The following is a 15,948-nucleotide window of genomic DNA, read 5'->3' on the forward strand; positions in this document are numbered from 1 at the left end:
TGTCATTTTATGTTGGCTGCTACTCTCAAATATGAGTATTTAATTAATTGTACAGCAGAAATACATGTTTATTGTATGACATAAAGAGACACTAACATGTAGACTGGGTTAGTTTTCCAGGCCAGCGGTACACACAACCTAACAGCTGCATCCCACACATAACGATAAGAAGACATGTGCTGCTTGCGTTTCAGATATTTTGGCCTCCTCTTGTAAGTTCACTACAGATATCAGGCTTAGCAGCTGGATCTCACTTCCACTCTGCTAGCAGGAGATTCAAAGCTGATGTTTACAGACGCAAATGCAGCGATAAACATTGCAGCACACATCTAAATATCGCTCAGATTTGTTTCTGTCACTTGATACAGAGCTTTTTGGTGTCAGGACCCCAAAACGTACCTCAAACTCAGCTGAGATGAAGCTAGTTGCTATTAATGAGCTTTAAAAGTACAATGAAAAGGGAGGGGAGGAGAGGGGAGAGGAAATTCTTTAGAGCCAGAAGCAACAATTGTGGGAGCAGCTATCATGCAGAATTAATGGAATAAATGTTTTGACACTCCAGTATCTAGCAGAAGGCGTTTAGAGCAGTGGAGCACCTGTTCTTTTCTGCTTTGCAAGAGATAATAAGAGCAATGAGGCAGAAACTAAAACTATTTATAGATATTTCCATGGGGCCCCTTGAAGTAGAAAAGGCACATACATCCTCCTGAGACTCAAAAAACAGGTATTAACATTAGATTTTATAAAACAGAGTAAGTATTGTGGTTGAAAGAAATTTTATAGTGGAAAAAGTAAAAATAAATGTTCATTTCTTATTATGAAAAAAATATCACTTTGCCTGGTCTCAGAATACAGGGGTTATGTAATGTTACTATTATTAATAATGTATTTCTTTTAGTTTAATTGACATTAGAAACAGGAATATGAATTGACAGGCCTTTGACACTTTGTATGTATGACTCATTTTGTATCATATATGTTGCTTGAGGAATATATTGTTCACAGCTTTAAACTAACTAAAACATATAGAACATAAAATAGTTAAATCTCTTATATGCTTAGTTGCTTATAAAACAAAAATAATTTAAAATAATCTAAAAGGGATCAGAAAACATTTATCTGATGTTTTATTATTATTATATAATGTATTATATTTTATAAATTATTAATATTTTAATAAAACTTATTTTATGATCACATTGATGCATTACGTTATCAACACATTTTGCAGACGTTTAAAACTTAAATTTGCACCAGATATGATACAAACACTTGGCTTAATAAAAAACTCTGGTCAATGTATATTTATGTATTACATGGCAAGTGTACAAACAATTCCATATAAATATTTATTAAATGTGTCTACAGCCCTATCCGGACGGGGATTAGTTTCTCACTTTTACTCAGTGATAAAACTCTTGTATCCAGACTGCAATTGAAAAAACAGGAGGACCAGTGAGTTTTTTGGCTTTCTCACGTGACATTGCGTTCAGTAGCTCCTCCATTTCCACTCACTGTTGCGTTTGGTGGATCTCCGTGGAAACGTGCTACCAAAGTGTAAATACAATGTATAGCAGTGGACAAATAGCTATTTTATTAAACGCAATGTGACGAGATGTGGATCTCGACAGACTAAAATTACCAGAGGAGTTCAGCGAAAAACTGTAGGTAATTCAGGCTGTAATTTTCTCAGAGGACGCCTGAAAAAAACACACACATGGTCGTTCCAGACGAGAATAAAATCACAGAGGACCCCCCATAAAAGAGAAAATTTTCCCCCCTGAGAAACTAGTCTTGTCCAGATAGGGATTAAGAATCATTTGGCTAAAGGTCTGTGTTGTTCTTTGATGCTAGAACATGTGTGACAGGGAGACCAAGCTTGTTGGAGGATTTGGCCACAAAAATAAGAGAACTGGAATAAAAAGTAATTAAAGTATAATAATCAAAGAAAGAAACCTGAATTAAGTCATGATATTAATAAAAACATTATGGAAATTGAATAAAAATTGAGAGAAAATGAATAAACTTACAGAGCCAGTGGAGCAGTTGTCTGATTCCTGCACGACATCATACAGCACAAAGTCTTTGATGAAGACTGCGATGGCTTTTAGGATGAAGGCCACAAACAGGTGCATGTGGATGTAGTTCCGTGTGCAGTGGAGTTTTCTGCAGAACAAAAAACAAGGCACACATACACACACACACACATGATTAAGAAAATCCCAGCCGCCTCATCACCCTGTGCTTCTAAAATGAATGACTGTACAATAATGGCTGATTAAAACCTAATTGAGCTTTGTGATTCTAAGCAGCACTTTTGGGGATGGATAACGAACACAGTGCACTTCATTTAGACGTAAGTGGCAATGTGACTGTGATACTGCAGGATTTCCCTAACTCATGTTTAAAACACCAACGCATCTGGAATTGTTCAGCTTGATGTTGTCGTTTTTCAAGTGTTATTCAAGGACCAGCAGAAAAAACATGATTATCAAAAGCATTCCTATAGCCTCTATACAGGATTTTTCATTTGTTTAAACAGGAAAAAAGCCGTCAAACTCATGATCTCATTTTCAGTATGAGGTATCTTTCTAATACTCCTGACTGAAATGCATACATAAAACTGTCTCTGTGAGAATGTTAAAAGTGGAAAAAAAACAGATACACACAAACATTCCACCACTAACTCTGGATCAGAGGAAATGTATTCTGTGGAGTGACGACTCATGCTTCTTTATCCAGCAGCGGATGAGTTTGGATTTGTCAAATGTCAAAAAACGTCTGGCCTAACTTTAGCTCCACTAAACACTCATAACTGACTGATACTTACATTTTTTTGGCCAAAACAAACAAAAATGAAACATTTGGGCAATGGCTGAATACTTTTCTTTGCAGGACTTTATTTCCACTTTTTTTTTACCACTGCTCAATTTAAATAACCTAAATGTATTATATTTTTTGTTATTTTCAAAGTAAAAGCAAATCTAAAACTAGAATCATTTTTTGAACACGTAAAATTTGAATTATTGCAGCAGATGTGCACAACAAAGCACAGACATTTTAAAATAATTTCATCTTTTCACTTATTTGTTTGAACACTGAAAGTGGCATTTATTGTCGTTGTCAGTGCAATTTTTTTTTCTAATTTCTGATTAAGTTTTATTGCTGAATATTTGGTGCATCGCTATCAAACACCACTGGGATGAAGCAGAACAGAAATAGTGAGCCAGGCTGTCTTGTACAACATGAGTGTCTGACCTTTTACACACTCTTCTGACTGAACTGGCAAAATTTCACCCAGACAGACTTTAAAACCTTGTAGAAAGCCTTACAGAGAGGGGATTCTGTTGGAGCAACAAAGAGAAAACTGACTTTCTATTAATGCTTAAAAACTTGTGAGGTTATAAAAGCTCTAGTATGTGTAATGATCTGATGTTTTAATACTTTTGTATTAACTCAGTACTTTTGCGTGTGTGAAAGCACAAGTTTGGTTCACTCTTAAAAAAACTGCAGCTGAAACAAAATGGCCACATTTTCAGTGATTGGTACTTGTTGTTGTAGTTCAACAAACAGTACTTCTGCTCCTTTACCTAAAACCTGTGGTGCTTCTGAGATTATCAGTATGATCTGACACCCCCAAGTATAGGGACACATATGCTTTAGTATTTTTGTGTGGTGCACTCTTATTAACACTTTTTTTTATTTGTGGCAAAAACTCCACCAGGGTCAGTTTCTACTGAAAGAGAAAGCAGTGGAAGAATGTAATATATGCACTGTCATCATGCAAATTGCCACATAATCACTGCCAGCTCATCACGATCTCCAACTTTAATTGATTTCTTTTATCAAGATTAACTAGGCAATCAAGACAGCCTTTTCAATATGCAGTTTAAATAGCTATTGAGTAGAGAAATTAAAGAAGGGTTTCTACAGAAATAGAAATAATGAGCATTATTAAGTCAGTAGTAATACATCTGGCAGCAATATGGGGATGTATTCAAAAGATTAATCTACTAAAGGGTATCCGTCTTATTCTGACCCTCGTGTTTCTCTGATTTCACTTATTCATGAGTATCTGCACTGCTCTGTCTTGTTGTGTAAAGGCTCAAACACAGCTTAAAAACTGAGCCATGGCTGCGGTTAAGTAAAGTCTGGAAAGTTCTAGAGAAAGTGACACTGCAGCCACCCACTTAAAACCTGACAACATCTTCCAAAGATCCCCATTGCTATTAAACTGAAGTCATTATAGTCTACTCTCAGGACTTAAATTAATTAATGGTTAATTAAATTGAACCATTATGATGAATCCGCAGTGAATAGTTTATGTCCAGAGCCTGTTGGACGTGTTCACTTATTTTTCATTTTGGAGTATTCATACTTGTCTGTTTATCATGATTTTTTTTTAATTATCATGAAATAATGTTTTTATTATTTTTTAACTTTAATAATTTAATATCTTTGTAATAGCTCTGGAAATAATTAAAGAGACCACTTCAGTTTCTGAATCAGTTTATCTGATTTTGCTATTTATAGGTGTATGTTTGAGTAAAATTAACATGTTTTATTCTATAAACTACAGACAACATTTCTCCCAAATTCTGAATAAAAATGTTGTAATTTAGAGCATTTATTTGCAGAAAATGAGAAATGGCTGAAATAAGAAAAAAGATGCAGAGCTTTCAGACCTCAAATAATGCAAATAAAAATTTGTATTCATAAAGTTTTAAGAGTTCATAAATCAATATTTGGTGGAATAACCCTGGTTTCTAATCTCAGTTTTCATGCATCTTGGCATGTTCTCCTCCACCAGTCTTACACACTGCTTTTGGATAACTTTATGCCACTCCTGCTGCAAAGATTCAAGCAGTTCAGCTTGGTTTGATGGATGGTGATAATGTATCTTACTCTTGATTATATTTCAGAGGTTTTTAATTTGGTAAAATAAAATAAAATAAAATAAATCATATTTTTTTTTTCCAGAGCTGTATATAACTTGATTTTAAGCATTGAAGTCTATTCCTCATACTTTGTGCTGTTACTGTTACAAAAACAGAAGTGCTAATCCTGCATGCTTACTGTGAGAATCTACAATAAGAGTGAAGGACTGGCCCTGTGATTAGAATTTATAATGTGCTAACATGATTAGCTTGGCTCAGACATGGCTATTTCTTATAGAGGATCTTACAGCTGGATTCATCCTTCTGCTTCTTCTGCTTCTATCTTGCCAAGTGCATTCACTGTCCAAACATAAAAAAGATCTCTATTAAAAGCCAGCCTAATACATCCCCATGCCAAAACCTCCTAAGTATTCGAAGCTACATTTGATAAGACTTTAGGATGCAGCATTTATTCCAGGATATTCTGGCCTTTTTGTATGTTTTTAAGAGCAGGTTCTTGTACAGGGTCCAGACTAAGGCTATTTATCAGAAGAATATTGTGGTATTTTTGCAGGGTGTTATACAATTACAGAACAGTTAAAGCCTCAGAAAACACATAAGTAAAGTCAAATGTAAAGTAAAGTAGAGATTTAAATCTGTAGATCACTGTATATCACTTGGATGGATGGGATATTTTATTTTGGAGGTTGTGCGGGTGTTTAATATTCCATGATCCACAGAGTAATGTGTTCACCAATATATCATAGAAAGCATTATAATGAATGTGACTGGCTAGAATTGTCATTGCAGCATTCTTTAGTTTTCAGGGATATGGCAACAGTTAAACAGACATTGTTTTTGAAAATAATTGAAAACATTCTCTGTGTGAGATCAACTTGTTTCATTCATGCTTCATTTTCTTCCAAATTGGCAACACAGCATCACTCTGCTGAAGGCTCTCTCTCTTATGCAAACACACACACACACACACAGCTGATGGCACATTTCGTCTTTTTAAGCTTTTGAGATGGAATACAAACTACACTAGCATTTCTTTCTTTCATTAAAAGCTTTCAACTTAGTAACTCAGAACATTAAAATATATTCAAATATTATAATTATAAAAACATCAAAACTACCAAAATGTTATAATAAAAAGGATCTATTATGCCAGGATTAACACACTGCACAATTATTTTTGTCCCTTTCCCAAAAATACTACCAGCATTTAAAAGAATCATGACTTACAGAATATTGTTTTGATGATTACAATTATTTTAGAATACAATTATTCTAATTTAGTTAGTTTAGTAATTGATACCACTAGTATAAATACATTATTTACATTCAAATGCCCATTATTAAAAGCTTTAGAAAATACCGTAGGCCACATTGTTTACATACACTGGCACTGTTTGAAATTTGCACTGATGATTTCAATGATTTTTTGTTTGTTTCAAGTAAATACAAAATATAAAGCTCTGGGGAAAAAAATAAGAGGCCACTTCAAAATGATGAGTTCTTTTGATTTTACCAAATAAAATATAATTAAAAGGAAGATGAGTGATCACAAGCCATCAAACCAAGTTGAACTGCTTGCATTTTTGGAACAGGAGTGGCATAAAGTTATCCAAAAGCAGTGTGTAAGATTGGTGGAGGAGAACATGCCAAGATGCATGAAAACTGTGATATAAAAACCAGTGATATTCCACCAAATATTGATTTCTGAACTTTATGAGTACGAACTTTTTCTTTGCATTATTTGAGGCCTCAAAGCTCTGCATCTTTTTTGTTATTTCAGCCATTTCTCATTTTCTGCAAATAAATGCTCTAAATGAAAATATTTTTATTTGGAATTTGGGAGATATGATGTCTGTAGTTTATATAATAAAACAACAATGTTCATTTTACTCAAACATATAGCTATAAATAGTAAAATCAGAGAAACTGATTCAGAAACTGAAGTGATCTCTTACAGAGCTGTATATTGTGTTATTAATATATAGAGTAGGACATTATTATGATCATTTAATTAGTGTAGGCTAGTATGATATAAGACTTTTACAAACACATTTTTACATTTTTGGATAATGCAAACTATTGTTTATAATAATTATAATCAAAATTACAGAAATTATTGAGATATTTCTTCTTGTAAAAACACACACACCCTAGTAGCAACACAATCTCAATACAGCCCTAGTCTGACAGGCCATTCACACAGCCCATTAATCAGTGTGTATCTATAGCTGCAGTGTCAGTAAATCACACACTACTGTCTCTCACACTCTTTCAATTACAGTAAAGTTCTTTTTAAAAAATCCTTGACCTTGCCACTTAACACTAGCTGTGAAGCACAGGTGTGAAGTGTCCTGCCAGCTCACTGCCCACACAGCGTGGCCTCTCTTTCCACCAGAGTCTCTGAACACAGCGACCTTGGCAGATGGTCTGCAGTTTCACACAGGCAGGCCTGCAGGAGGCCACACACAGCAGCGGACTACAGCCATGTTCTTCTTTATTTCACACTACAATCAATGCAGGGAGTCTGATTACTAAAGCATCCTACACACCATACACTGCGTCACTGGGGACGGGCTTACCTGGACAGCAGTGCTTCAGTATTAGTCTCTTACTGCTAGCTTAACTACAAGATGATCATGTAAGCAGCACAGTCATGCTATTTTAAGGACTAGATCCATTTCAGTTTATTTTGGTTTAATTCAAAATTGCAGTCTAGGCACGATTTAGCTGTAAATGCTTATATCTCTCCACTGTTTGTGATGCTTTTAGCAGTACCTCTTCTGCGATGACAGCTCAATGACACCGTACCATGATGAGCAGATGTCCCTCATACATGTAAATGTGCTCCGTGAAGGGCCAGTTTAATGCTATAGCTCAGTCAGACTTGCTGCTGTGCATGTGAATAGCTAAATATGTAAATGTATATATGCATGCCAGTTTTAATACAGAACCTTTCTTTGCTAGTCCATAAAAAGAATGTCCATAAAAGCACTGAAAGGTTCAAAATATTCAGACAAAGCATATTGTTGTAGAGGTTCCTAATGGTGTCCTGTGTGGCAACAAATGTTTATCTAGACTCTGTCCATGGAGCCTCCATGCATGAATTCCTTGATTGTCTCCATCAAGATAAAGCAGATTGGCAGCGATGTCAAGCGGTGTCAATCTGCGTTACATAAAAAAAACGACAAGTTCCAGTCAATATTAGCCAGGTGGTCATAATGTTCTGTGTTATCAGAGTAATTGTTTATAGGAACCTATGCAGAGCCTTTTAAAAAGGAAACAGCACCAGAAACAGTCACATAATATTTAGTCTCTATACTAAACGCTTCTTGCTAATTCAAAAATGTCCATAAAGAAAACCCTGAAATGTTTACAATATTTAGACCAAGCATTTTGTTGTAGAGGTTCCTAATGGTGTCCTGCGAAAATCCATCTCATGCAACTTGAGTATTCTAATGATGTTCCCGCAGATTTTGAGGTAGGGGTAGAGTGATGACAACACATTCAAAAGCATCCCCCACATTTACAATCTGGAATAGGTTTGACAAAACTGACATACAGTAGTGTGAATTCAGAAAATTATTTTTAACATTAATAACACAATATTGGGGCTGTAAATGTGAATGCAATAAAGACCAAAGGTGACCTGGTGTCTTACCAAATAGCTTCCCACTTCATAACACCAGGCCTTCTAGAAGTGTGACACATGGCAACAAATGTTTATCTTGACCAGATGTGGCCCACAGGCATAAAACATCTGGCCCGTGAGATTGTTTGACCTATAATAAATTATAATGAGAAAAATAAAAAATAAAATGCTTCTCTGACAAACTTTAGTTTACACGCCTCCCCTGTCTCTCTGTCGCGCTCAACATGAGTTTCTGCCCGTTCCCATTTTTCCACACATTCTCAGGGTCTATATCATTATAGGGCCTTTTTTTCCAGCTGTGTCCCAATTCGCTAGCCGGGGCAGTGGTAGTGTATTGGACCGCGACCCTGACGACATGGGTTCCATCCTGCATGTGTGATTATTTATTATTTTTTTCCTTTCTTCTTGGGTTTACCTGCTTCATTTTCCAAAAACTGTTTTTTTGTGGCCCGCCACGTAATGGCTTGGAAAATATCTGGCCCGCGGCCAAAACTAATTGCCGAACCCTGATCTAGACTCTGTCCAGCTCTAGTTCCAGCTAATATAAGGCAGGTGGTCATAATGTTTATTTTTATCAGAGTAATTGTTTATAGGAACCTATGTAGACCCTTTTAAAAAGGAAACAGCACCAGAAACAGTTACAGAATATTTAGTTTCTATACAGCACTCTTTTTTCTAGTTCAAGAACGTCCCTTATATTCAAAATATTTGGACAAATTCCTACGTGTCCAAAATGATACTCGTTTCATGTGCAATTTTCTGGTGGGTGTAATCTTCTAGACGAGTCCCGCTGTTGTGGTAAATTACTCGGCACAAACTGTGTGTCTGGGACGAATGACAGCGTGCAACAAATACGATAAACAGCGATTTGCTTAACAAATACCCAACCTATCCTTTTAAGATCCCTCTGTAACCTATAGCGAATCCCCACTGAGCCGATCACGATCTGTTAAGGCTGCTTAAGCCCGCTGCCCCAGCAGTGGTGTTGATAATAGACAGGATTAGGATTGATTACATAGCCTCAGAGCCTCAGTCCAACAGAGCTGTGGCACTGGTCCCACCAGTTACAGCTACACTGCAGGCCTGGCGTACAGTCCTGTTAACTGGGCTGTGTGATACCTGCTGATTAACACTGTGCTACACCAACAGAAGTGCTGTCATCATGAAAGTACTGAAGCTTTCTTTAAGAGTCAAACCAGTCATTTAGGCAAACAAGGTTGATTCATTGATTTCAATAAACTTTAAACAGGTCTCCAGAGCCCCCAGACCGTCCACATTTTTCTGTATTTCTATGTGTTGCAAAACTGAGGCAAACTGAGCTGAGAAATAATTAAAAAATTAGCCATTAAAACCATTAAACCATTAAAATTAACTAGTTTTTATTTATCTATTTATTAGATGTGATTTCAAATAATCCTGAAATCACACCTTAAGTTTAAGTTATTCTCTTCTGTTCTTCAGTTCTGTTCCCACAACAAAATTCTACGTAGCACAAAAGGTTTTCTGATATTCTAATAATATCATTTCTTGCTCCTGGGCTCCCACTACACTGGGGAAGTGGAACATTTTGTATTGATCGAAGGTTTTGATCCACCTCTAAAGGACACATTTTTGGAGAAGCTGAGAGATACAAAATCGGCACCACAAAAATAAAGACGTATGTAGATTAAGCCAGTAAAAAAATATTTCAGGATTTTATATGAATATGACTTTGGTTAAGCAGCATTACTTAGTTCTTGCAAGTGTTACAACACTTGTAACACAGTGTTAATTTAAACCGAATGGCGTTGATTAAACACTGACCAATTTAATGTGGTGACTGACAATAATAGAGATGCTATTCTCCCTAATACAGGTCAGTTGAACATCTTAATGGCTATTTTTACAGTAAAAATAGTACATAATATAATTTTAAAGTAGTTTTTAATAAAACAGTTTTAAAACTATCCAATCCCAAGATTTCATGCAGAGACTGACTCGTTAAAGAACACAAACATACATATAGGCTGACTATTCTGTACACTGAACTACATACTCAAACCAGTACACTAATATACTGAAGGCTTGGTAGGTGTAATATGGTGATGTTTACCATGCTTTTCTGAGCATTGTGTGATTATATGTACTTATTGTAAATAATTATGTAGCACTGCCCATCTGCATATTCAAGTGTTTAACTAAATGCAGATCTAATTTGTTTGTGAAACACTAAATAAAAATAATTTTATATTATTAATATCATCAAAAAGTTGATGTGCTATTACTGATTCCTTTTGTCCATTTTAACTTATTAGAATATGTCAAAACAAATAAATTATGAGAAATAATAAGAAATAAAATACGATACAACTTTAAATGTAAATTGTTTTTTTATTGTATCTTGGAGACAAATTCACTGTTATTTATAATAGGGTTATAAGATATAACACATTTCAATCCTGGTTGAAAATTAACGGCAGAATTTGCTATAAAAAGACACCTGAAATTTGAGAATGTATCTTAAATATAAATACAATAATAATTAGAAAAATATCATTTTATTCCTGGTAACAATGTTCTCTCTTTAGTTTGTAAGACACATATTTAATCTTTAACAGACCACCTTATCTGGTGTCTCTAATGTTTCATCAGGCTGAATTTCTGCCCAACTGATCCTTACTTTAATGCCTTTTTAAGAGCTAACTGCCCTACTTCATGTATCGACTCTACAGAACTATCTTTAGACTGCTGCTTGTTTACTGAAATTACCCTTTCTTGGCCCCTTTGATAAACGCATTAGGAAACGATCCCCCAGTCATCCAGATCATCTCCAAATTGGAAGTGCAATAAATGAGTGCAATACAGAGCAATAATGATCTACAAATTGGAAGCAGTGCAATAAAGTGCAATAATGATCCCCAAATTAAAAGTGCAAGCTATCTGTCTGTAGATTTGTTTTATAACACAGAACCTGCCCTGTGTCTCTTATGTTCAGTGGAATTACATTAAATTACACATATCCAGACGCCCTCAGGATACTAACACATCCCGCAGACTGACCGCTCTCACTTACTCACCCCAACACTAAAAGCAACTATTCAGCATGATTTCATTTGCTGGTGGATGATTAAATAAAAAAAAATTAGTTAGTGTTTCATTAGTTTATTGGAAACGATGGCTAGAGGAGGCATTTTATAGGTCACTCAGGTAAACAGTTTAAGAGTTAAGATGGAAAAGGGTTACTGAAAAGACCTATTAAAGACTATAACACTGAATCCAAATAACATATCATAGTCCAAATAAAAAATCATGTATTGAACCATTTAAGGTTCAGTCAGCCACCTTAAGAAAAAACACTAAATGATTACATTAGAATGACAAAATCTACAGTTCAAATAGTGAAAATTCCCAGCAGTGCATGCGAATCTGATGAGCCTATAAACTATAAACTAATCTGTTTAGAATATAATTTTCTCAATAACAATTTAAGCCACAATTACCACGCCTGATGTAAGATGGGCTATAAAAAATGAAGAATTAAAGAATAACTGAAGGCCTGCAAAGTTGTTCCTTACCTGAAGATGCACAGAATCACTATAGCAGTAGTGAGCGAGATGAGAGATACACTGTGTCCAATCGTATAGCCTATCTTCACAGAGCGGAAGAAGTTATCCTGTAGGAGATTAAAAAAACACACACACAGACACATTAAAACCCATTTTATATCTAAATCTGGAAAGACAATTACTCCTCCGATACATGTGAATACATCTACAGTCTCTTTTTCCACTGTCTCTGATGTAGCATTACTGGATGGCCGTCACTCTTCAGCTCCGATTCAACAGCTAACAGACGCCTGTACAGATTAGGAGTCATGTGGACAGAGTGTCATCCTCCGACCCATAGGGGGCATGACCAAGTGTGCTCTCTAAGACTCCAGCTGCTGATGGCAAACAGCATGGGATCTGGGATTTAAAACAATGACACTCAGATCATAGTGACAGATCCTTAGGCCTCTAGACCACTCAGAGCCCCTCTTAGATCAGTTAAAAAAAATGACAGATAAAGCAAGTCTTTTTAAATTTAAAAGTCTCATTACATCGTTTTTTCATTCATTTAAAAATGTCAAGTTGTGGTCTCTAGTATGAATGAATGTTATGTGAGACGTATGTGATCAGGTGTTTCATTTTAGCCCTGCTTTAGATCTCTGAACGACTGGTCTCTGAAGAAAGACAGGATTTCGGCTGTTGTTCATGAATATTCATATCACCTCTGATATCATATCGCCCCTGTCTTCCCTCACAGTCAATTTTACAGCTCTAAAACTGAAAGGACAAAATGTTTTTGGAGATACAGCCTTAGTTGCAAAGATACAGCACTGAGTTGTAAAGATACAGCACTCTTCTCGTGGCTAAGCGGCCTGTGGCTCTAAAACGTGGAATCAACCGGAGATACAATTTCAACCTATAGTTACTAATGTTAACTAGCTGGTGTAAACAGAGCTGTTAGCCCTTTAACTGACAGTGTTGGCTTTAGCTCTGTCTGTGGGCGGCCCCAAGCCATGGTGGGCGAGGCCATGAACTCACGAGTTGACGCAGACACAGTGCTTTTCCTGATCCACTCGTTTTTCTGAATATTTTATTTTCTTGGCTACTGCAGTCAATGGAGGTTGAGGATGAGCTTAATGTGCAGCCTCCATACACAACTCAGAGAGACCTATAGTAATTCACAAAGAACAAGAAAAAGTGGATTTTAGTGGAAGGGGACCATTAATATAAAAACATTTGAACTGTAAATGTATTGTCTTCAGTTATCTGAATAGTTCACATAAGGTCAGATAGTATTGTTGTCTTGACTTTTACCACGTCCTATGGAAGCTAAAGAAGCTGACCTGACCTGTGCAATATGCATGTAAGGCTTTCTGCAATGAGTGTTGATGAAATTTTTGCCACCTATCTTTTTCTCACAGACAATTCTAGCCAGACACCACCAGTCACAATCATTATCACCTGCTGCTACACACATTCCTGAACCGTGTGGATTAAGGAATGTTAATGTTAACAGATCTTGCTCAAACTCTGATAATTTACAACACCTTGAAGGGAGAAGCGTGCACGTGCCCAGTGCTTAACCTCACTCACAAGACAACAACTCACAACTTATACAGGTGTGGGCACCCACTGAGGTTAATTTCATACTGTTATTCCAATTAACATACTGCTTCTACATGACATTTGGCATTTCAGTGTATAACAGTTGTGCTAATTGTATTTTCTTCAGTATCTGTCAAAATGTTCTGAAAGCGTAAGATTTTACACAGAAAGAAATGGTAGTTTTGAATCTGCAGTCTGTAAATTAATGTAACAAAGTACAAAGTAATGAAACAAGTACTCAGTTGGTGAGAACATGTCCAGTCAAACATGGCGTAGAAGACCTACACTGACGCTGCATATGACTCTGCACGTATAACCACTGCCACGCATGAATGTTTTTACGTAGAAATTTTACCTCATGACTCACAACCGGACGGACGCAGACCTTCACTATTGTTTTTTTGAATGCTGACAACAGACAGACAGGTCCAATTAATGAAAAAGCTCTACTTTCAAATTTTGTTCACGTAATAGCTGACTAATGCTTTCTTTCACTCCAATTATTCCGGGCCTTCGGCAAAGGCCTTGAACGCCCTGAAGATCTGCCTCCGTGGGGAAAGACGTCACTCCGCCGAGAGCAGACCTTGTATGAAACTAACAAAGAGAAGTCTTTGAAAAGTGCTGTGTATGAGTTGACAATGGCAGAGTCAGACCACATTCACTTCCATACAAATACCTACAGCCCTAAAGCCTCGCATTCAGTCTCTGCATCCACCTTAAAACTTAAAACAGCGGAGAACTGGCGTACACAAGACTCTTCGCTTCTATTTAAAGAATGCATTTAAGAACTGTGTCTCCTGTCTGCAGAACCAATTAATGATACACTGCTTTTTACTGTCTTGAGTCCAATAATGGTCAGAGTCTTCTGAATGTTTCTATTAAGCCCTCGGCCAAAGTATACAATGAACAGTGGGCCTTGAGAGAAGACAGTAGATTAGCTTCAAAAAAATACAGTAAAAGTTCTTACTCTTATCAATAACCAGTGGAAACCTATGTGAAAAAAGAAGCATACTTAAGTCATGTTATTTTGGAACCAATAATTTGTACTTAATTACTACTTATTTGTAATTAAAATGATATAAATTTGCACTAAATTCATATTGAGTATACTAGTTGTATGTTATTTTTTCCACTATTTAATATAATTTAAATATATTTGTGTGAGCTGTCCAACTGAACATTAAAAATCTATTAAAAATGTGATTAAAATATAGATTTAAAATCACATTCATTTTGAGGAGTGTATAAAAACTGGGGAAAACAAAAGCAATATATCTCATTGCTATAAGTTAAATGAATTAATTTGTAAACACAAAATTATTGTTTTGTAGCAAATTTGACTGAAGTAGAGTTTTATTGCAGAAATATCGACTCCTTTAGACTCATTTAGTAAAAGTATAGTTTTATCATAAAAAGCACAGTTTCATAAAATAAAACTAAGCATATATTTTTACTAAGTACATCACCAGTATAAAATCAGCACAGCCAAATAAAGTATACTTTTTTCATATCATTTTAATTACAAATAAGTAGTAATTAAATACAAATTATTGGCTCCAAAATAACATAACTTAACTATACTTCTTTTTCACAAGGGCAGCTAATTGGAGTATCTGGATTCCCAGTAAACCAATGACTAGATGTTCTTATAAGAGAAGGCGAGGTGCAAAAAAAATGTGACTTGACTGAAATTAACACTACATCTGATCATAAACTGTGCACAGGGTCGACCACTGACTGCACGATCATTACGAGGTGCAGGCATATAAATGGGCACTCTAACAAGATGAAAAAAAGATTGATTGCTACATCTCTTGGAAACAGGACTCCACAGCAGCCTCCCACAGCAGAGTCACAGCAGTGTCTAGAGTGGCGTTATTTTTTTCAACCTGGGTGCCCCCGTCTGGCTCTATTGTGTGTGGTGTCAAAATTGTACAAAAAAAAAAGGCAGCTCATTGGATGCCTTATTAATCATAAACATGGGTCTTACACGCCCCTTTCCCTACCGGAGTCAGCACGTGACTAGGGTGTGTTTCAATTCAAGGGCAGGATACTCTGAAGGATGCAGTGGACAGAGGTAGGCCACATACCAAACCGAAATGAGATGAGACGGCGTATTAGTCGTGCAGCTGTGACGTAATCTGCCTTCAAATGTGGCCGCACAGAGCCGCACTTAAACAGTGTGTTTTTCCGAACGCGATGCACCACAAGAGCTAAGCTAGCTAGATTGGAACGGTTTCAAAAAAGAAAAGCTGCAAAATCAGAAAAA

The 15,948-nt window shown here is 36.1% G+C and overlaps 1 protein-coding gene across 1 annotated transcript in view; it reads right to left on the minus strand.

Annotated features, from left to right (window-relative positions):
* The window catches only part of vipr1b (vasoactive intestinal peptide receptor 1b), a 135,014-nt gene that overhangs the window by 26,635 nt on the left and 92,431 nt on the right, over window positions 1-15,948 (minus strand). The window contains exons 5-6 of the mRNA XM_007249044.4: window positions 12,102-12,199; window positions 2,031-2,166 (exon numbers count right to left, since the gene is read on the minus strand). Coding sequence (XP_007249106.1) covers window positions 2,031-2,166; window positions 12,102-12,199 — 234 coding nt within the window. The remainder of the gene's footprint in view (window positions 1-2,030; window positions 2,167-12,101; window positions 12,200-15,948) is intronic.

Source organism: Astyanax mexicanus, chromosome 1 (genome assembly GCF_023375975.1).
Source record: "Astyanax mexicanus isolate ESR-SI-001 chromosome 1, AstMex3_surface, whole genome shotgun sequence".
NCBI lineage: Eukaryota > Metazoa > Chordata > Actinopteri > Characiformes > Acestrorhamphidae > Astyanax > Astyanax mexicanus.